This window comes from Molothrus aeneus, chromosome 2 (assembly GCF_037042795.1).
Source record: "Molothrus aeneus isolate 106 chromosome 2, BPBGC_Maene_1.0, whole genome shotgun sequence".
Classification (NCBI taxonomy): domain Eukaryota; kingdom Metazoa; phylum Chordata; class Aves; order Passeriformes; family Icteridae; genus Molothrus; species Molothrus aeneus.
The window spans coordinates 33,068,734-33,092,052 of NC_089647.1; the positions used below are offsets into that span (position 1 = coordinate 33,068,734).

General features: G+C 38.5%; 1 protein-coding gene across 1 annotated transcript in view; it reads left to right on the plus strand.

The window, feature by feature from the left end:
* Window positions 1-946: 946 nt before the first annotated feature.
* SYTL2 (synaptotagmin like 2) overlaps window positions 947-23,319 on the plus strand; it is a 40,834-nt gene continuing 18,461 nt past the window's right edge. The window contains exons 1-6 of the mRNA XM_066570275.1: window positions 947-1,314; window positions 11,814-11,962; window positions 14,065-14,200; window positions 20,617-20,689; window positions 21,241-21,340; window positions 22,369-23,250. Coding sequence (XP_066426372.1) covers window positions 1,214-1,314; window positions 11,814-11,962; window positions 14,065-14,200; window positions 20,617-20,689; window positions 21,241-21,340; window positions 22,369-23,250 — 1,441 coding nt within the window. The 5' untranslated portion in view covers window positions 947-1,213. The remainder of the gene's footprint in view (window positions 1,315-11,813; window positions 11,963-14,064; window positions 14,201-20,616; window positions 20,690-21,240; window positions 21,341-22,368; window positions 23,251-23,319) is intronic.

Here is a 23,319-nt window from a genome sequence, read left to right on the forward strand (position 1 = left end):
TCAGTGATGGACCAAAGGAAGACACCCACAACCCTGAAGGGCTGTGATGGAGCTGCCTGGTACAGATATATGTCCAGTGAAAACATCTGCTTCTCTTCTCTGTCTTACCAAGTTTGGCACTAGGCATGCTTCTGAGCATTAAATTGGAGCTATTTATTTTTTCTCAGGCTTTGACATTCCAGTGTCTCTGGAATCCTGAGACACTAAGATAGTTGTGTCTGTGGTTAGGCTAACTCCTCCCCACGCCACTCTCTCTATTCCTTTAAGAGTTTTTTTTGAAGAAGAGGTTTTTGTCTTTGACAGTTGGAATTATCTCTAAGTGGATAGTCCTCTGAAACCATGGCCTATGAAACAGAGACAAAACAGTATTTCAAATTACTACTTATAAATGCAGTTTGGCTTGTATAAAGCAGTGAGGTTCATGTTACCACATGACTTGTAATTACACATACTCAATATGGAAATGTATAAATTATTTCACATTTATTCCATGTGGTCTGTAGAACAGTGATTTGGCCTTTTTTTCCTTCCTTTAAATCATTGTGCTAAGTGCTCTTTACTTATTTTGGGGGGGTGGTTATCTCCCCTTTGCTTCAAATTGTTCTGCTAACTGTAAGAATGGTTTAAAATATTGTATAATAAAAGTGTACCAATTGTATGACACTCATTTCTATGTTTTAGGGTGTGAGTTGTCATATTGGGGAGGAATATATTTTCATGGCCACCTTGTTCAGGAGGCCTGTAAAACAGGTTTGACTTGAAGTGACCATTTGAACTTCATAAAGTCATTTAATCACACTGAAAAACTTGTTTCTTTTAATTAAAAATGAATACATAATCTACTTCCCTGATCCCTGATATTGCAACTTGTTCTTCCTTGTCTCTTTTTTAGGGAATGTTTTGTTTGTTCTCAAACACTGGATATGCTGGGTCAATGAACTGTTACTCCAGGAAGCAGAGCTGAGAGGACAAACTGAGAAGACATTATTGTGATGGCAAGCAGGAATGCAACACTCTCCCAGAAGTCTCTCATCTAGGGAAACATGCAGGAAAGCAACCTCTGTGACTCTTTAAACCGCTGACTGTAACCCAGTCCAGGTTTGTCAGTGCCTGCTGAAAAAGATTTCTAGAACTTTAAAGCAGGCTACCAGACTGTCCTCAGCAGAATCCAAGATCCTCCCAGACTCTTTACCAGCCCTTCACAAAAAACAAGATGATTGACCTAAGCTTCTTAACAGAGGAGGAACAAGAGGCAATAATGAAGGTGCTGCAACGGGATGCAGAGCTTAAAAGAACTGAAGAAGAGAGAGTCAGGTAAGGTATCCAGCACTCTGCTTGTCCTGGGAAGACCTACACAGTTCCTGTGCTGTGTTACTCAGGAGTAGATTAAAACATTTGTTGCTAAGGGCCCCATATGCCTCAGTATATGTGGTTTGGAGATATATTCTTCTCTGGACTAGATTTACCATAGTCTGTGGATGAAATACCTCTACCACACAAATGATTAATTAGGGGCCAAAATTGTTATGGACCTTTGCAATTCCCATAGGGGCCAAGAGCACCCTGTACACATCTGCCTGGATACACATCTGCCTTGGTTTCCTCAGAAGAGGATTCAGTTTGCAAGGGTCAAAACCACTGCAGACTGGACAAATGCATAGTAAGTGAGGGACTTGGCTCAAAAGGACTGCAAGCACCCCCAACAAACCAAAACATGATTGCAGTCAGCAAATATGTCTGAATGCTGAAGTTGTACCTAAAATATTTGGAGCTGCACTTCAGAAGAAGTACCAGCACTATGCCCCACTGCCATGAAAAGTCCTTGCATTCCACGGATAAAGCAGAAAATTGCTCTTTAATTTCTTTGTGGTGTCACAGATGGAGCAATGTGTTGTTATTCTGGAGTGTTTTATGTGCTGGGAGGTTTTACTGGAGCTACTATTAGGGCAACTGCTATGACTAGAAATGCATGCATGGAAAGTAGTGTTTCCCAGATGGCTCTGAGAAAGCTGTCTATCTACACAGGTATAAATAGCAGTCAGATAGCTGCTTCATAGATACCTGTATCAGCAAATAGTTGCTGATATTTGCTTGCTCAAGAGTGAAGATTTTGGTAGGCATTGTTTTATTTTTTTTGGAAAGGAAATTATCCATTACAAGGTACACAAAATAATATGTGGACAAATAATGAAAAATGGAGCCTGAGGTGCTAAGAACTCCAAGTGCTATAACAGAAACAAATTTTTACAGGCCTCAGCAAAGGCAGGATTTTCTCTCACTGATTTGGTAATCTTCTCTTAAGATTCCTTCTTGTTGTGATGTTCCTCATGAAGTAATATATTTCCAATTTAAGTATTTTGAAATTATTCTAACCATGATGCATCTCTGATGCTTCTTTGCTAGTAAGAAAGATTTTTTTTAAATAAATGTCCTTGTTGCAGGCATACCCTATATCCTGAAAAGAAAAGGCAGCCTGCCTCTTGCCCTAGGAGCAGCATTCCTTTCGCTGAGTATGCTTGTGCAGCCCTGAGGTTCTTTGATCAGCATGCAATCAGCATTTTGTTGAGTTATTCTACTTGCTTCTTTTAAGAGCAATAAAGTGTAGACCAGTAGCTTCTCCTTGTTAAAAAGACTTTTCCTCTCAAAGCATTTGCTTTGGTGAAGGTAAAATCATTACAGGCACTGTTCCAAGTTCCTGCCCCCATCTTAATGCAGCCTAAGTAAATATTTTCACCACACAGTTTTGTCTTCTGCTTCAAAAAGCAGTAAACTGACTTTTCTGTAACAGAATAGGCATTTTATTTACTGAAGGTAGAAAACTACTGTATTTAGTCTTGGAATGTTACATCAGTGCCAGGTCTGAAAGCATTCAGGGTAAGTAATTGTAGACGAGTTTGAAAGCGGCATCTAGGGAAAAGAACCCTTCTTGGAACAGAAATTCAAAAAAGCCACTCTCAGTAGTGGTCTGAAAGGACTGTCAGAAAGTATTTTTGTTCCTGTAGCTTTACTTTTGCCATTTATAATTCTAGTTCAAGAGGGTGTGGTGGAAAATGCAAGAGACTGCAGGTTGTAGCAGCCTGTAATCATGTTTTGCAGTAGCATGTTTGCTGCTACAATAAAATGTCTCTTCTAGTTTCTAAATATTATAACTTGAGAAGCTGGAAGCCTACATATGAAATGGATTTTTCTGCCTAATTGTGGCACATGGCGCTTGCTTTTCATATCTTATATATTAAAACACTACTTGAATTTTATCTCCAGCCAAGGAGATGCAGTACTTCAGTTTGGATTCTATAGCTTTGCACAGCTGGAAGATTCCAAGACTTGGGATCAACTGTCATCATACAAACATTAGACAATGTGTTATTTATATGTGTATATAATGGAAGTCTTTCAATGTGATGTTTTTTCCTCTTCAGGAGGAATTCTGAGGTTTGAAGGGTGTTCTAATAATCTGTGCCATGTTCTTGGAGCATGGTCAAATTGGTTACGTGACAAAATCCTCTTTGAGCCACTTCCTAGTGGAATTTTACAAACCACCTGATGGAGTCTCTTCCCTGCTAACAGTTCCTAATATTGCTAATCTAATAAAACTAAAAATCTAAGTAGGCTGGCCCATGCAGCCTCCTTAAGGTAGTCTGATTTAAATCTTGGTTTGTTGAAGGTTGTAATAGGTGTTTCCCCATCTTTTGGCTCCTTATGTGTTGGTCAGGATCAGCATGATTAGTTTTATGTACAGCACTGTTTTGGAAACAGCATGTCTGCTTCCTCCTTCACCTCTGCTGAGGTTTGTCTCAAAGGAAAGAGGATACTGATGATCTCTTTGGCAAAAGGGTGATGAAGAAATCTCAGGTGACAAGAGGGTGTGATGCATGGAAAGCAAAAGACGTTGTATGCTTTTTTAATCCTGGTGCAAGAAGATGCCTCTCTTTGCTTCCTTGCTCTAGGAGCTGCAGCAGTTCGCTCAATAGCAGTGTTGCTGTGGATGGGGCAAAGGCATAAAATAAGAATCAGGTGACAGCTTGTCAAGACTAGAAGCTGTTTTTTCAGCATATTACTAACTTAATTATTTTGGGTTTTTTTGTCATCATTCCTGTCCAGGAATCTCTGATATACCCTACTCCAGCATTGAACAAAATGAGTGGGCTACGTACATAACTGAATGTCCTGGCAGTAGCTTCAATCTAACCCCTAACTACTTTTACAGATGCATAGTTCAGAATTAACTTAACTCTGAGCCCTTTCTGGAGACAGTAACGTGGGCAGGAATATATTTGTCTGTGAAGTTGTGGAGTGTGGCTGGGTGACTCTTCTGTGGTTTGAGTAGCTGGCCCCTGGCACCAGCGTGTCTAAGGCAGAAAGCTGTTGTGGTCACCTTTGAGACAGGGTTCCCTCTGTGGTGATCAGCCCTTCCCAGCAGAACCTCCTAGCAGTGCTCTTGTGGGCTGTGTTTGGGATTGTTTGCTCCTTATGTAAACTGAGGGAGGTTAATGATAGGGGAAATTCTGATATGGAGTTGTTTGTGTGGTGGGTGGGGACTGCTGAGTGCCAAACCCCTTTGATACATTAATTGGTGTGGTATTGAAAAAGGGAGAAAGCTTCAGGGGTCTGATTCTGCTGGGAGTGTGTGGCAGTTGAAAGCCTATTGTAAGTGTTATTTTGGCTCTGGCTAGTTCTAGCAGATATCCTCTCCAGTCACTTTTCAAGGCAGTTTTCCTTATATTGTTCACTGTCTTTTATGAGGTGGGATATATTTAAGATACCGTGACGAGGTTAATATTGGCACTGGGGAAACCAGACTTACTACTGGTAATGTGCAAATAACTACATCAGAATGTGTACTTAAAATTGTCATAAAATATTTTTTTGTTACATTAAACTGTTTTGAGAGTGGGCTTAGCAGAGGCAAGGAGGTTCTTAGTGCACCTTTTGTGGCAGAAAAGGATAAGCTCATGTCTTCTGCATGAATTCCCCATCATGGACACTGCTTAGCACCACATGATTTTCCAAGTACAGTGACTATTCAGGAAGTAGATCAATTTTATTCTCTAGGAGAATGTTCATGTCATTATTTATCCTTTTTAACAAAGCCAACTGACATAAGAACGAAGGTGGGGAGAATGGTCCCAGCCCACCTTTTAAAATGCCAGTAAGAAAAACAGGACTGTTTTCATCTTGATCAGGTGAGATAAATGGGCTTAAGGAAGAGAGACCTTACTTATTGGTCTTGGTAAAAGATACAGCATTAGACTACACTAAGAAATGAGCTGATACCATTTCTTCCCAGTATTGATTACTACTTTGTCTACCAGTAGCAGATAAATTGTTTGACAGGATGATGATTGTTTGGGAGTGCTAGTGAAGCAGGGGAGATGGGACTTATTCTGTATGGTAAAAGAATGTACTGAAGGGAAAAAGTGGATACTAATAACAATTTTAACCTGTATATTGAGTACTCCCTCTGTAAGCAAAGTTTTCCTTACAGTTCAAAAATTTTCTTGGGAAGGCTTATCACATGTTTGTACCTGGCACTGTGTTGTATTATTAAGTGCCAAACTGAAGCCTTTGTCTTCAGATTGGATCAGTCTTGATTTGTAGTTCATCTGAAATCCTAAATGCAACCTTTTCTTTTGCACAGCAGGAAAGATGTCCTTGCTGATAGGGTGAAGCAAGCCATGATACAGGCTCTTCTGCTTACTTATATTTGCTTGTATGCGTCATTTGGTGGGGCTGGTTTTATGCTTTACATGCCTACTTTTAAAGCCTGTGAAGAACTGGGGACACTGTGTGAGCTGAACCTGCCAGTTACATATTTTCTAACAACCTTTCCAACCTTTCCAGCCCTTGTTCAGATTGTCCTGTGCTGCTGTCCAGGCAGGCTCCCATACCAAAGGTGTATTTGTCCCAGGACAGCTGTGCCTTCATTGTGAGGGTTGGGTTGATCAGTTTGGTTTAGTTTTCCCCTGTCAGGTTTACTTGGGTTGCATCAGAAGAGGGAGGGGAGGCCATTGGGCAACCTCAGTGCAAATCTTTAAAATAAGCAGAGAAACTAAAGACTGTGAGGCTGTTCTGGAAATAAAACAATTGGAAGATAATAGAAGCTGCGAATACTGGCAGGCCTCAAAAACTACTGCCTCCTGTAGCAAGACTCAAGAGTCTTGATACTGTTTTCCTGAATGGAATAAAGAGAAGCTTCTATATGCTAAGAAATGCTTCAACAAAGCATTTGTGCTTACTTTGTGTCTGCCTAGGCAGTATCTAATTACATGATCTATATAATTCATTGCTTGTAAGAAGAAGTTTACTTCAAACTTGACAGTGTAACTACTAATAGGAGAGTAAGTCTGAGTGCGAAGTGCAGGTGACATAGTAGAAAGGCACATAGACATTAAGGCCTCTATCTGTCGTGCAGAATATGCATATATTTTAAATGAAACGAGGGGAAAATGTGCCTGTCTGATGCCCCATGAGTGGCCATCTGCAAGGAGAGAAATGTACAGCAGGGTTAATGTGGTCTGCGTGTTTCACAGCCACTTGTTAGCACAAACATTGGAATCATAGTTTTGGTTCCAGATTCTGATGGAGACCATATTTCAGTGGGCAGCAGAGCTTCATGTTTTCTCTTCTTTCTCTCCAAAATCAATTGACTTCTCACACCTTCTAAACATGGAACTCATTCATTCATTCTGATGCTCCAGGCTTGGATCTGTCTATCTCCCCTGTGACTTGAGAGACAATGTCAAGTCTTTGTCTTGTCATCAAGACTTGAGCTGACTACTGACTAGCCTGGTCAGTTCTCCAAGGACCCAAAAGCAAGATGATACCTGAGATTTATTCATCAGGGTATTGCTAGTAGACTCAACACACACAGACTTCTGAAGAAGCATAAAATGGAAGAGCATGCATTACTACAAATAGAATTGGCTTGCTTTCTCATGTATCCAGCTGCTTCTAACTGTCAGAAATCTTGCTGTCTAGAGAGACACCAAAGACAAGAATTAGAACTGTTGCTTATGAGGAATTGCGATGGCAAGGATGGGGAAAGATTGCATAACCTCACAGGTCTGCTTTGTTCTTTCTAGTATAGCCCTAAAACAGTTTCAAATTGTATTACTCTCCTGTTTAAACCAAGTTAACAGTAACTGATGGGTTTTCTTGATTTTTAGGGTTTTGTAATGTCATGTGCAGCTACCATGCAAAAGATAGCTTACTTGCAGTTTGGGACTGCCTACTACAAATATTTTGGGTGTAGCTCTCTAGCAAATGTCAGAACAGACTTTCTTCCTATACCTTATATAGATATTTGCAGACTAAAGAGGCATGCTCATACAAGGTGGAATGTTTAAATAACTACTGCTTTGTCCTGTAAACTTTTTGTAGTTGTTTCCTACTCTCAAAGAAGAAAAAAGAACCTCATCAACAAGTCTGGCTCTTAAAATACCCAGTCTAATATAATTTTACTTCTCTTCTTGCATGAGTGATACTACAAAAAGTTTGTCTTGTCTGTGTTCAGAATGTGACCCAGAACCCAAATCCTTTGTCTTTTTGCTGGTTTGTGATTTGTTGTTATGTTTGCAGCAAATAGAATTGAGATAAAATTAATCAAATTTCTCTTTCAACTTCTCCACTTATTTGATATTTTGGTATCCCATTTGCAGAAGGGAGGTTTCAGAAGTTAATTTGTTGATAAGGTGTGGTAATATAATGATTTTTAAAGGCTTTACTTTGATGTTGGACTTTTAGGTGCTTTTTCCAAATGTTTGGATTAGGGTGTGTGGGACAATAGTGAATCTATCTTTGAGGTAAACACAGACCTTTATCTAAATCCTCCTTCATTCATCATGAGGAGTCCCAGAATATGCTGGCACCACACAGATTCTCCTGTCTGAAAGCTCAGTTTAAGCTGTCAATTGGGGTATAAGGTCATCAAGTGAGGTATTAAGGTGTCAGTAGTCACATCTTGCAAATTCCATGGTAACTTGTAATGTAGACTGTGAATAAGGCAGGTACAGGGGAAGGAATTGAAACACTAAGGAAGTGTAGATAAAAACTTTTAGATACAGGTATGTATTGCTAGATACTATTTTTTCAAAAACAGGGATGAGTTGTTACTTTTTTGCTTATGCAATGACCTATTACAATAGCCTACAAAGCACAGGATAAACCATTCTGGATTTGGTGATGAGAAGGTTAGCAGGGACTGATTATATCAGAGCAGATTTCCTGCCTTACAGTGGTACTACATGATCTGGCCCATTATCAGATGTTCCAGAGGTGAAGAGGAACAAACCAATTAATCCATGCATAGGTTTTCTGTTTGCCTGCAGAGTGGTGGACAGTTGGTTTGTATTCCTGTACAGTGCAATCTGCATGTACTTACTGCCCTAGGGGAGATGACAAGTTTTCCATCTTGCCATAAAACATGTTTCGCCTTAGCATAGTGGAAACATCTTATTAAATAATGGGAACAAAGTCTTATCCAGTCCAAAATCCTTTTTTAAATTTCCTTTTAACTATGTACCTTTACTTGTTTGAGTTCAAAGTTCCTATAGGAGAAATGGGCACCAGCTTCTTTATAACTTTAGGCTGTTTGCCCTTGAAAAACTGCAGCATAAACTAACTGGCATTTTAGCAGAGCACAGAGGGACTCCAGAATGCATACTTGCATCATACATAAAGGTCTTGCTGCATTTTCTCCTAATTGCAACTTGGCAACTGAGCTCACAATCTGATTCTTAATCTGGATGTCTACTAGTTCTTTGATCACCAAGAGAAAAATTTAATGGCAACTTGGTTAGCCTCTTTGTTAATAGGGAGCTGGTGTGGAATCAGTTGTTGGCTTCAAGGCCTGTTGTGGTTTGCTGGGAGGCTGATGTAGCTGTGGAAAACGATGGCTGCAGTCTGATTCTCCACAGTTGCTTTCAAGGTAAACCACAATCTCTGTCTAATTCCTAGCAGTCAATCAAGCCCACATAGTGCAAGCAGTTTGATGTGACTGCTAAGACCTCCTCCTAGCAAATCTTGAGAATTCTAGAAGCATTTTAAAAATTCTCATTTGTTCCAAAAACAGTTGCAGGCATTCTAAGTCTATGATGTATTGGTGAGCACAGGAGGCTTAAAAACTTTTTTGTTGTCAAGACCTAGAACTAATTGTCTTTCTGATAATGGAATTATATTTCTTTATTTGTGGCTGGAGAATGCCTGGAAATAGCTTTAATACTTATGTTGCTCTTAGTTCCTCAGAAACAATGTGACTGACAGGCTAAGGGCCACTCTTGAAAAGGCAAGTAAGACAAGCTTACTTTGATGTGAGGTAGTAAAAGTCTGTTTAAGTCAGCTGCTGTCAGCATCTGTCAGTTCTCACCATACAAACCCTATCAGGCAGGCAGGTCATTTGTAAAGGAAGTGCCGTGAAAATTGAGAGCACTTTTATAACTTTGTTAGCAAGTATAATTAATTAATTCCCAAAGTCTCTAAGGCCTGTTGAGTTGGTGGAGTTAAGATACACTAACTCTCATAGGCAGCAAGCAGAGGTGGGAGCAGAGTGCTTTCACTTCCAGACAGAATGAGAGCTGCATTGGCCAGGTGACATTTATTGAGTCTAGAGCTGTGACAAATCCATGCCTCTGTCTCTGTCTGGTTATGTTAACTGGTCACAGATCTAAGAGTCCTGCAGGCAGGTAAGCAGGCTGCAACAGCTGAGAGGCCTTGGGATCCTGTCCCCTTCCACAGCCTAGCTGAGCTTCCTCTGCTCTGAGCTGACTTGTAAAGGTTTCCAACCACACCCCACAGTTTCAGTGGCTGAATACCAAAGGGAGAGGGGTGAGCAGTGTCTGGGCTGAGGACACTGAATACTTGTCCCGTGACTCAGTGCCCTCCGCTAGAGAACCTCCCTTGGCATATGTTGTCACACGGTCCCAGAGCACTTGCTGCCCTGCAGTCTGTACAAATAGCTGAAAAGCCAGTCCCTTGCCCTAAGGGACGTCACTTCTGAGAAGACAATTAACACGTGTGAAAGAAGGTGAAAGGGAGAAGCAGCCACCACCTGTGTAAAAAATCTGTGTGTTCTACGTTTCCCTTCTTCCTGCTGGCTGCATTTATAAACTGAGTAATATATTTGCTGGAGGACAAAGGGAAGCTACTGCTGTGTTCCTGCTTCAACTTAGAACACTTGCTTAGGAAGGGTATTTAGTTTGGCCCTTGGAGAAGCACAGAGGGAGGGAGGGAGGGAGAAATTTTAAATGATCCAGTAATACTATGGACTGTTGAATCTTGGAGTTAAAAGGGGGGGACCTCAACATCTGGCAGCCTAAACTGCATGTAGTAGATTTGAGGCACCCCTAGTAGTAGGGACTGATTTTTGACAGTACTTTCAAAATGAAGTTTAAAGTATTCAAATTGTAATATACCTGATGTATTCGAATAAGGCTTTTCATATCTGGCCATACAAAGATGAAAGAGAAGTTGATTGACAGATGAGAATGGTCTATCTTAGTTTGAGGGTTGGGACCAGCCCAGTGTCCTTTCTCTGCTGTGAATGACTGTCTGTATGTGACAATCAAATCTGCAAACTAGAATTAAAGGGCTGTCATCAGAATTAATTGATTGTACCAGAAGATCTGTCCCCTAAACCCATGAGGAATGTCATACTCAGAACTTCCTTGGGGTTAGGCTAGATCTTTAGAGGGATCTTTAAAGGTCCATCCCAACCCAAACCATTCATGATTATCCATCAGACCTGTGAAAGACAATACCATTCCATGGCATTGTGGTCTGTGCTTAGCCTTCAAGTCTCAGTGAATGGACCTGATTTGATTTCTCCCTTGGGCTATGTTGTTAGCTTATTTTGCTGAAGGAAAGGACATAAATGGAGAAGGATGATGAAGCATGACTCGACTTTTTATTGTTTAAGTGCTCTCTAAATCTGTGTGGTAACTTCCCTGGTCTGCAGGTTAGTCCCCAGCCCATATGCCTAATATGTTACATGCCTAACAAGGGAAAAAAAAACAACCTCTCAAATTGCCCACAGCAACTACTTATTCTGTTAAAGCATGCCTCATAAAAGCAGGAAAACCCTGTAGCCTGAAAACAAATGATTAAGAATTTGTCTTCCAGTTTTTAAAATTACTGTAGTTTGCATAATAGATATATATATATGTATAGATTAATAAAACAAATAGCACAAACTTATTTTGTTGTTTCTTACATGTGATGATGTTTTTCTTTGTAACTCATTGTATTCATATAAGGATTTTTGTGTAATTTATGCAAAAAATGGCACCACGCTTCCAGTACACATTTGGACTGTGTGTGTGTAAAAGCAGTGCCAAAAAAACCCCCGTAGAGGGATCTTCTGAGCCTCAAAATAGCCATGCTCTTAATTTTGCTAGAGACATTCATGCTATTCTACTAATTTATCTCAATTTTAGTCTTGGAAAACGGGCCTTTGAAGGCAGGAAGTCAAAATCTGCAGTTACTGGAGACTTCTCTAGTGCTTGAGTGTTTATCATAGCAAAGCTGTTTGTTTTTTGTTTTTTTTTAAGAGTTACCCTCAGAGCATAGGTTGAAGTAATAAGGCTGAGGCTCTTTCCAGCTCATTGTCATCCTTCAGAATTAGGTAAGGAGCATAACGGGTGAGAAGATGGAAATAGCATGTGGAGACAGTGTTAAAAAAAATCAACAACCAAAACACAACCCTGCTCCCTGAAACAAAAAACAAGCAACCAAAAGAATCTGACTCTTTTTTTCCTGTTCACATAGGTAAGTATGTGAAGTATGTTTATATCTCATTTATTCATTTTCCTCTTCCTCAGGCATTTACCAGAAAAAGTCAAGGACCATGTTCAGCTGAAGAATATGAGTGGGCAGTGGTTTTATGAGGCCAAGTCGAAGAGGCACAGGGATAAGATCCATGGAGCAGATATTATCAGAGCTTCCATGCGCAGGAAACCTGCCACCATTGGTAAGCACTTGGAAATTTGTTTTGGTACTTTGTTTTGGAAAGGCTGCCTCTTACTTTACTAACCTCAGACAATATTGTCTGTGAAATACAAGAATACTGGTGTCTCTATAAGTGGAAAGTGATGCAAAAAAGAGACTTCCCACATTATTTACAGTAGAAGCTTTCCTCTCCCACAGTGCTATATATTAAGGAGTGATGACTGCTAACAGAAGGGACTAGCTTATGTTTATGTTAGGATTAAAAGCTGTCTGCACTCCTAGACTCATTCTCATTTCCATTTCTGAGGCCCTGTGGGTTATTTAGGAACAGGCAAAGAATCCAAGATTGAGGAAATTGCTCTTTAACATGAATTTCCACGATTTCAGTGCTTGGTTTGAGACCTTTGAGGCTTAATGGCAGGCATCACAAGCTAGAGATAGTGGTTTTAACTAACTGAAATACATGTGCTGAAAGCTCTGGCAGCTGTGACTGGCATCCTGTGTCCCCATGAACTTTAAGTGTGCCCATAATCCCCATGTCATGGTGGGTGCCCTGGTCACCATTAACTTTACCTCTTGGAGGGAGGGAGTGAGCAGTCAATCTGTATTCACAAAAACATATTATATAATATCCAGGATTTTATAGATCCCCATTATAAATCTCTCAGCATCTGACTTTTAATCTAAAATGTCCTGGTCTATTTTATCATTCTTTGTATAGAAAGCGATTTTTTTCTTAGCAAAACTGACCTACATCCCCTTTTAACCTCCTCAAGTTCTACTAAGTCCTTTTGATTTAGAAGGGCAAGACTTACATTATTTTTACCAAATTGTACTGATGATTGTACTATTTCATTTTTTTAGTTGTGTTAAGGGATTTTGTTATTTGCTAGTGAAGCAAGTAAGGTACTTCCTTCCATGCTGTGAATGGACTACAGTTTGTTGCTTTCTATGGGTTTTGTAACTACAAGTTAACCTTGTTTTTCTCTCTTTAACCCTGTAGTATTGCACCTTCTCAATTTCTATATTTTCAGAGACAATTTTGAATAATGTCAGTTTGAGGTTACTGCTTTGGATTTTTAAGTTAAAAAGAAAAGCCTGAAACAGAAAAGAATGCAGAAAAAAAAACCCCTAGGTGGTTAGCATGGTGTGTTTGTCACTTGGGCTGGTTTTGTAATTGAAGTTTATGAAAATCAGCTGTAAAATTCTAGCTAAATTTCACAGTAACTTGTATCTTAAAGGAAGGTACTAAAAGCCATGCCATCTTAAAGGCAAGTTAATTAATCCCAATCTTGTTGCTTAAGCAAAGTGACATGTTGGCACACTCAGAACTATGTACAATTGCTTGGTTTCAATGACTCATGAGATGGCAAGATATTTTTCCTTGCAGTTATAGATAGCAAAAATATGAATTAAAATCTTGTTTATTTATTTTTTGCTTATTTTTGCACATTTCACTTCTGAACTGTTGGTGAAGTGGAAAAAGCATTAGAGGAAATAATGGAATCTTTTTGCTCCGAAAGGCATTATCAGAATAGGATTTTGTCCCACCCTAAAAAGAAATGCCAATGTATTTGCATTGCTGAGTGAGGTGAGGCTTTTTGTTTGTTTAGGTTTTTCACATTACCTTTTTAACATCTTGTGGTAATTCTGTTCATAAAGGATTGGCCACCTGCCTAAGTGAGTTATGACCAACTTCCAGTTTACTGGTTAAGAAGGGAAAAATTGAATTGATTTCAACATATTTTCCGTTTCCTCTTGTTTAATTGTTTTTTCCTTTCTCAGGAGTCTGAGGATGAACTTTCAGTATTTGTGTAACTGCAAGAACTGCAGGATTAGTCTTTACCAGGGTTCTTGTAGAAAACTCCTCCCTTTAGGATTACTTTAAGGTTTAAACCAGATGTATCTGGTGCAGTAAAATGAAGTACTCAAAACAGTATTTGACATTTTTAGTAGCATTAAAAAGGCGTTCTTTAGAAGGCACCGGATCTGCTTCTGAAAACAATTCAAGTATAGTGGGCTTTAGAAATAGCTGTAGGCCTAAATGCAAGTACTTGTACGTCTTTCTTAAGAAAACCTGTATGAGCATGTGGGAAACAACAATATTCTTGCATCATGTTTTAGCTGAAGTGGCTCAGAACAAAACGAGCAAAGCAAAGATCAGCTGGGTGAACAATGTTAATAAAGAAGTCTTTGAGCCACCAGATCTACACGGCCTTGAGGAACATCAAGAAGAAGAACAACAGAAAACTAGCTGGAGGTAAACTGTCTGTTTATCATGCTTAGAATGTATATATATATATGGACTAGTGAAACTTGGGAGCTCTAAGTTCCACCCAAAATTATTTACTTACCTCTTATTTCAAAGGTCACCTAATGTTACCTTAGAATTGTACAAGAAAACTGTGCATGTGACAGACACATAGTCATGTCCTGTTCTGCATTTGAATATAGAACAATTAGCAATCTTCAACTTGCCTTTCTCAGAAAAAGTTGACAATCAAGCATGGAATGGTTGCATACATGTTCTCATGTCACAATTTATTTTGGTTCCTTGAAGTGAGACCTGGATTTTCATGTTAGAATGGCTGGCCATGATCAGTTCCCTGCAGTCAGTAATATGGGGACCACAACCTCTGCATGTCTTCATTCAGTTGTTTACTGAAACCATTCTATCAATTCAGCCTGAATTTTAAACTTGGATTACAGCATTATTGAGGTTAGAAAAACCTACAGAATTATCAAGTGCAGCCATTAACCCAGCACTGCCAAGGCTACTACTAAACCACATTCCCAAGTGCCACACCCACGTTTTGAGCACTTCATATCACATGAAGAATTGGAAACTAAGAAATTGCTGTTTAAAATTTTCCAAATTATTTGGCACACAGTTTAAGACCTCTGAGACTTTTTTAGAAGACCAAACATATTTCAGATGGAAAGAACTAGAATCTTTAGATAGCTGCAGAAAGTTAGTCAGATTCTACCAAGAAAAGTAAATGTCTTTCTGGAATGGAGAAGCTTCCTTTCAGAGTAAAATAAGACAGTTATCTTTGGTATGCCTGAATTACTACAGTTGTACAGTTGGCTGGATGATAAGTAGTTTTTGAACTAAAAAGGATTTGATATTAAATCACTTTATCTCAAGCCCATAAACATCCCAAACAGCTTTATTTTGTTTTGAAATATCCTGAGTTGATTTCTGAAACAGACATGTCTTCTCTTTAAAATACCTACATGTAATTCATTGGCTGAGTTAAAAACTTCCAAAAAGCCTGCATTTGAGAAGGAAAGTGCTGAAACAGTTGGAGTCAGAGCAGGTAAAGTGGCCAGATTCCTCAACACACTGAGGAAACAAGAACCAGGGTGTAACCCAGATAGCCACTGTTTGTGCTTATAGTGAACACAGTGAGGTAAGAGCCAGAGTTACTTCTTAGGGGAACTGCTTTACTTCTGGTTGTGCCATTGATGAGCTCTGTAACCTGTCACTTTCTTGTCTAAGTCCTTCTCTGTGCATCACTGCTTTTTCTTTGCAGTAAGGCTTCTCCTACTATGCATTTATACAATACCTAGTAGCAATTGAACCTTTCACTTTCGTGGTCTGCAGTCTGGGCACACACATTCATGGTGAATGACAGCAAAGATTGGTGTGAGTCTTAATAATTCTGGCTTGTGTCTTTCTTATATTTTATCACTATCAGTGAACTCAGAGGTGTTTGTTTTGACCACATCTGAAATTGTGCTGAAAGAGGTCAAATCAACAGCTTTGTTATAGACTTGCCAAAATGAAGTTGTCCAAAAAGGATGATAAAGGTTGCTTATCACAAGACAGAGCTCTGTTTTCCTTCTCAGCTGAAGTTAACTGATGTACTGACAGAGTTAGTTGTTATTAAATGTAGGTTTTTTTACAGGTGCCTTTTACATTCAGGAGATTGCTATGAAGTTATTTCTTTAAGAACAGCAGAAGGCAGGTTGCTGTTGAATATATCTTTTAGAATATTTTACATATCATCTTGCGCATCAGGAACAGATAATGATATTTTTAAGGAAGTATAGTCTTATAATCCTATTCTTATAATTAGAACTCTCCAGAAACTGTGTGTGATTGATAAGGTATAATAGATTTCGTAATATGCCAGGGCAGCCTCTTCAAAAATACATAACATAGCAAGGTTTAAGAATATATAGACTTTTTTTTTGTTAATGGGACCAACTTGATAGTGGTCTTCAACTTAAAGTGATTTGATGACTTATTTCAGATCACAGCCATGCAAAGCTTGATAATTATTTTCCAGGACTCTCCCTTGCCTTTTGCTCCAAATTGTACCAGAAGTTGATCAGCCTCCATGCCTTGTTCATGTGTACTTGTACTTTCCTCAGTAGCTCAAGATCTTCTCTCTAAAGCAGCCCCACACAGTCCAGTGATTTATGAGGCAATTGGAAATGGAAGTGATTTATATATGTGGTCTGGATGCTTACTTACACTGACTTTGCATAAATAACTTGATTGGATGCCTCAGGTCATTTGTTTCTAAAATGTCAAAACCTATGGCAAGCAAATGTGGCAGGACTGTGAAATTCGTTGCTTATGATTTTAGTGCGGGCTTAATTCACCATAACTGAGGTTAGTCTACACAATATTTTATGTGAGAAATTGCAGGAGGCACCATATGCTTTCAAAATACTCTTCCTTTCTGTTATCTTGATACTGGAATTTGAAGGAGACTGGCCTGGCATAACTGTGGGCCTGTCTCTAAGGGCAGAAGGAAACACAATGGTGCAAAAGCAATAACCCCAGTAGCTGGGGTGGGAAGGGAAAATCTACAAACATTTTAATTTGGTTGCTAGGATAGTGGATCCACAAGGAATTAATGGGCTGGTCCTCTCACAATGGAATAGTCTTAACACAGCTAAGAGGATGAAACAGAATTATTGCAGAATTTGGGATTGCATTAAAGGCAGCTCACGGCTTACGGTTTCCAAATGCTACCTGCAGTTCAAGCACTTGGACTTTTAAAGCATTTTAAAGTGCTGCTTTAAGAATAAGTTTGTGAGTGTTGTGGGGTTTCTGGGGTTTTTCTGTTTGTTTTTTTCCCCTCTTTTTCTAAGAGTGTGGCTCAGGCCAGCACTGACTTACAGGCTTTGCATAAATTTACACAGCTGCTAACCTGAGGATTCGGTCCAGAAGCAATATGATAACAAGTTGCTTAGCGTACTTTTGTTCTGGATCCTGTTCTTAAAGCGAAATAGTTCTTGCTGAGTGTAAAGGAAGTTTAGTTCTGCTAGATCTGTTTGTAAACTGATAAGGATAAAATCCAACCCTGGAGCCAGTTCAACTGCTGTTAAATCAGGGTGCTACTATATTATGTAGAACAACAGTATCCTTAAAATTAGCAGTGACATTTATTCCCACATCCCAAATATCAAAATTCCACAATAAAGCTATGAATTATTTATTTTTTGAGTTTTATATCATTGTGATAATTTTCTTGCATACCAGAGCCTTTACAGGCCAGGTGTGTGAAGTGTCTTTAAAGGTGTAACCTTAACAGAATGAGTTTTCAGAGGTGAGTCACACTGTCAATATAACATCTGTCCAGTTATGCCATCTGTCTATATGCTGAATCTCAAAAAAGGAGGGTTGCCTTTCTGTGAATTAAGATTCACAGGTTGTGTATGAATCCACATATTGACAATGCCTGCAAATCTGTAACACCTTTCTCTAGCTTTGCTCCTGCCTTTGCCTTGTTGCTTCAGTCTGTATGGGACTTGGACCTCCCTTGTGGTTCTTGACACATCATTTTTCCAAGTTGAAGGGTAGAATTTTTAAAGCCTTTTTTAATCTGTCAGTTTGGATTTACACACTTTTAGATTAGCCTTGTGAATGCAGCATATCTGGTAACAGTTTGTTCAGTTTTCTTATCTAAGTGGGTTGTGGGTAAACTCATTTTCAGACCTATTGTTGTAAAACATAGTTATAGGTTCCTTGCTGTTGTTTTTTCTCTGCTTTGCTTTTTTTAGACCAGGGTTTTCAGTATGTAATGCCAAGTTGTTAATCTTTAATTATTCTATGGTAAGTCCAAAGAAACATTGCATTAAAGATTATGAGATTATGTTTAATTGAACACAAAGTTACCTCTCCACCTGTAAAAAACTTCACTGAAGAATGTCTTATCAGTTTCTTGCAGCCCAGGGTGCTTAACAGAATTTTTCTTGCTTAAAATGGGTGAGGGGTTGAAGTATTTGGGACCTAAACCTGAAAAGGAAAAATTATGATTGTCCTGTTCAGTAGTAGATGTTGCAGAGAAGACACAAAATGCAGGAGCATATGAGTGTGGGACTCTCAAAAAAAAAAAAACCACAAGTGCTTTATAAAAGTAGGAACACAAACTTCTTTTTCTGTAGTTTCTTCAATATGTATGTCTATTTTCATACTTAAAAAATATATTAGAACTAAGGTTAAAAACAATAATGTGAAAGGATATTTTGGAAAAGAAAATAGAAGATGCAACATTTAGCTCTTTGAGAACCAGAATATTTTTTTTTACTTGGGATCAGCAAATGGTAGAAAGAACAGTAGTAATCTGTTAGTAATCTGGTGTGTGCATATAAGAGGCCGCAACAGTTACTGTCCTACAAAAATGTAAGAACAGTTAATTTTTCACCCTTGAGATAGATTCCATTATAAAATCAGCTCATTCCTTTATCCTCTATCACTATGCATGGTGGTATGTTTCTTAAAGGTGGTCTTGAATCAAAAGAGCAAGGAAGGGATATAGAAGTTTATAGTTCAGATTGCACCTAGTATATTTTTGCTAGCCTTATGTTCACACTGCTCACTATGGTAATTTTATCTTCTCCATAATTATATTTTTCTTTCTGCAAAATGTAAGTGATGTCACCGCTCTGTGACAGTGTTCACAGGGGTTCTTGGGTGAAGGAAGAGACGAGAATGTTGACTCCATGTTTCAGAAGGCTTGATTTATTATTTTATGATATATATATTACATTATAACTATACTAAAAAGAATAGAAGGAAAGGTTTCATCTCAGAAGGCTGGCTAAGCTAAGAGTAGAAAGGAAAAGAATGAAAACAAGGGTCTGTGGCTCGGACAGAGAGAGAGAGCCAGCTCTGCCGTGACTGGTCACTAAATCCAAACATCCACGCGAGACCAATCACGGATGCACCTGTTGCATTCCACAGCAGCTGATAACCATTGTTTACATTTTGTTCCTGGAGCCTCTCAGCTTCTCAGGAAGAAAAAACCCTAAGAAAAGGATTTTAATGAAAAGATGCCTGCGACACGGCTCAGACACACTTAGCAGTCTAGAGGAAAACAGACCTACAAGGGTAGTTTATCAGAGTGTTTTGGGGGTTTTTTCTCCCCTAAAGTTTGAGCTTAACTGTGCACCTTGCAGAAGATGGGAAAGTTGTCCTCCACTCAGGAGGGCAGACTGGTACCAGTTACCAGACTGGAGAGATATTTGTTAATGCAAGGAGATGAATCTGGAACTTGATGAGAGGTGGATGCTGTTTCTGTCCTGAGACACCTTGTGGCTCTTCTACTTACTACCCTTAAGCCTTTTCACACATAACAAAGATCATTGAGCAAAAAAATACTCAGTTTTGGAATCTCTTTGTACATCTGTATCAGAAAAACCCTAGGAATTGCTGTCCTTCCTAGCCTGATATATATTTCCTATCTGGAAATAGAAATCTTTTCTGCTTCATATTGTTCCCTCACCCCAAAATCATAAGTGTGTATCTTGGTTAATGTCATTTTTTTCCATATAAAATCAGGGTACTCAATATGGTTGTTCCATGAAGACTATTGAAATCCATGTCTAACTTCCATCTTCAAAAACCAAATACTTTTTCATATCTGAGATGCTTAGGTAAACTAAAATAGTAAAAATCTGATTGGGAAAAAAAACTTGCATCATTCTGCAAGTAGATTAAAAATTTCTAGAGATAATACAGGAGCTGTCTCTTCTAGCTATTTTAATTTCTCCATATCTGAGCTATACTTATTATCACAAGCAATAACTTACTTCACTTATGCAATCAATCAAAAACATGTATACATCTCAATTGAAAGAATAGCTTATAAACTGTACCTCTGAGGGGATGTGTTGCTATCTGTGAGATGTCACATCTTTACTATAGTGGTGGTAGGATTCCTCTATTTTTTCTGACTTTGACATTTTGCAAAACTCTATTTTTCAGTCAGATTTTGACACTTTCCTGCAGTTTGGTTTCAGTCCTAGAAGTACAAATGTAGGACAAGGATGAAGATGGCAACGCTGATATTGGAGAGTAGCAATATTTACTGTATTTATACAGTATTTACTGTAAATATAAAATATAGGTTTATATTTATGTTTATTTTTATAAAGCTTATTCAGACATTTAAAATGTATCAAAAATATGGTTTCTGTCACACCAAGTAGAACTTGTATTGAATTCTTTAACAAGTAAATACATTTTTGCAAGGAAACAAAGCAGCAAGAGTATCCCCTTTCCTATAGGAATGAAAACAGGCTAAATAGAAAAACTCCAGTGCCAAGTTTATGTTTATGTTTGTGTATGTATAAGTGAATCTTTGTATTGCTTTTACAAAAAGGCTTAAAGTAATGTCCTGTTTGCTGAAGTTGTTACATAATTTTCCTTTACAGTTTTAAAGAAGTAACCCCTGTGTTAAACAAGCCAGAGGAAATACCTGTGAAGGCAGCAGTCTCATCAGTAAGGGTATGACTGATACTGAATATGGTAGAAGTTATTTGCTTCAGTGGAAAACATAAGTAAAGCTTTGAGGAGGAAAGATAATAACTTGTAAAAAAATGAGGGTTGTTTTTTTTTTTTGTTTTAGAGGGAGGTAATGAAAGCCACTAAAGGTTCAGCACTAAAGTGCTGCTACACCTCTAATTGGTGGCTGCTTTTTCTTAACATTATTTCCAATCTGTTCAACTACTGAAAGCAATTAGCCTGCTCTATTCTAATATCACAGAGTTAGAGATAAAATTATTTATCTTGCAAAAACTTGGAATTTTTAAGTGTCTTTAAGTGGTAACTTATCTCTGTTGTTGGTGAGTTCAGAAGAACAAGATGAGGGTGTCACTGGCACTTCTGATCATTTCCTGTTCATATTGTTTAGGTTTTTTTGTCATGTATCCAATTTAAGAGGTATGCCTTCAGACTCCTTACTGATGGGTTTGTGGGGAAGAGAAAAATCACTGCATTTGTGTCTATTTTGTGATGTAAGAATTTGACTGCAATAGTGATGTTTGTTCCTTTTTTAGCAAAGGAGAAATCCCTTTAATTCCGCTGTATCAGATGATAATTTGAACAATGTGGAATCAGAAGACAGACCAGTCATTGTACCTCAGCTATCAAAGAAGGGTAAATGAACTTGCTTTGCAGATGACTGTGAATTTCCTGTAGGTTTATATGGAAATTATTTTTACTTCCATTTCTTCTTTCTGTAAGAGATCAAAACCTTTTTTGTCTTTAAGTATAGAGAGTTTTCAACTAGCTTATTTCAAACCTCGTCTAAAGCATATGAATATACTCAGGAAATGGCTGTAGACATGAGTAAATGGATTTTGCTTCCTTTCTTTTACTCATAGTTTTAGTCAGTACTAAGCACTCCATCTGGGAGGGCTGCTTGTCCTGAATTGACAAGAGGACAGTGAAATTTCCTTGAATTTGGCATAACTGTCTTTATGACCTTTCAATCATTGCTGCTAATTGGCTTGACAGAAGCAACCTAGCTCTCTTTGGTCCGTACTTTTCTCCTTTGTTTCCTTAGTCCTGTTTATTATCCTCCCTTTCCAGCAGTATTTTCTGCAGGCAAGTTGATGAGTGATTATATATCACAATACAGACATTTGAAGTTGTAATTTAGAGTCTATATGGCTATTACTCTCCTGTCTCTGTTGTAAAGCATGCTAACAGGAAAAGGAAAGATTTGCATAGTAGGAATACAAAATCTTTCATCTCCCTGCCAGGAGATTATTTCTGCATTTGCCTTGTTCCACATGACTGTGGAAATAGCCAGTTTCCATTTTTGTAGGTTGCTGTTTACATTCTGACACTGAAGAGGTGTATGTGTATACAAAAGCTGCCCTTCCCTGCAAACTTTGTCCCTTGCAGGAATAATGCTGATAAAAAACTTGGTGTGCTCTATTTGGCATAATCAAATAGTTAGTGTTTGTAAAATAAGAAATAACTACAAGCTTTTAATTTGCTAAAAGTTTCTATTACACAAAAATGAAATCAACACCTATGTAAAATTACTGACTGTGTTTTTGCTGCAGTTTTTTTTAATAAACCAGTATAATCACTGCATTTCAGATCTGCACTGTCATATTTTTCTGTTTATACTGACAAATGTCACATAAACTCATGAGCTCTTCTATGTCTTACAGAAATTTGGTCACTCTCAGAAGACAGCCCACCTAAACCAAACTTACAAAAAGATGAAGCAGATAAACCTGAGAAGGCTTCTGTAGAACTTACTGATGAACCACAGAAGGAAATAGTTAAGCGTCCTGTCCCAAAAGCTAGGAAACTAATTCACAAAGCAGCAGATTCTGTATCTCAAAGAGAAGACCTTGTTCCCAAACCAGCCAAGCAGAGTGAGGGGGTAAATGGCATTGGTGCCCCACCCAGGGGCATTCTGAAGCGCAGCTCAAGCTCAAGTTCCACTGACTCAGAAGTTCGGGTCAGTCAGACCTTAGATGTTCAGAAAAAGAATGGTTTTGCTACTGCAACTATTTTTGAAGGGGAGGGTGAGAAGAATTCTCTTACAGAAGAAGTAGAAAACTCTGCACAAAATTCACTGGAAAAACTGAAACAAGTGAGGTTTTCATCTAGCTCAGGTAAAGGAAAACCTCTGCAAAGCCCACAGCTACACCATGGTAAAGAAAAAGGAGAGCATGAAATCTTAAAATATGACAAAAAAAAGAATAGTGAAAATTATGCCGTTCAATCAGATTCACTTGGGGATAAGCAAATTCCTGCTGCAAAGCCTTTGGGAACCTATTCATCAGCTTTAAAAATTAAAACAATAGATGGTTTACAAGAAGACACATCTGCATCCAGCCCTTGTGACAGTAACAGATCAGACTTCCCAGTTAATGAAAGCTTCCAGACAGATACAGTTACTCCCAAGAAACTTGAAACTCCACAGAAGACCTCCAGCAATATCCTGTCAAACAGCAATAATGAGCGGAGTGTTGATAAGACACATGAAAAAAAATCCAACCAAATCTTGAGCCATGAATCAGAGTCACACAAAAACTTTACTGGTAAGAGTCTAGTAGAAGTGAAGAATGGAATGAGATAGGATATAACACATATTCATTAATGTGGATCAC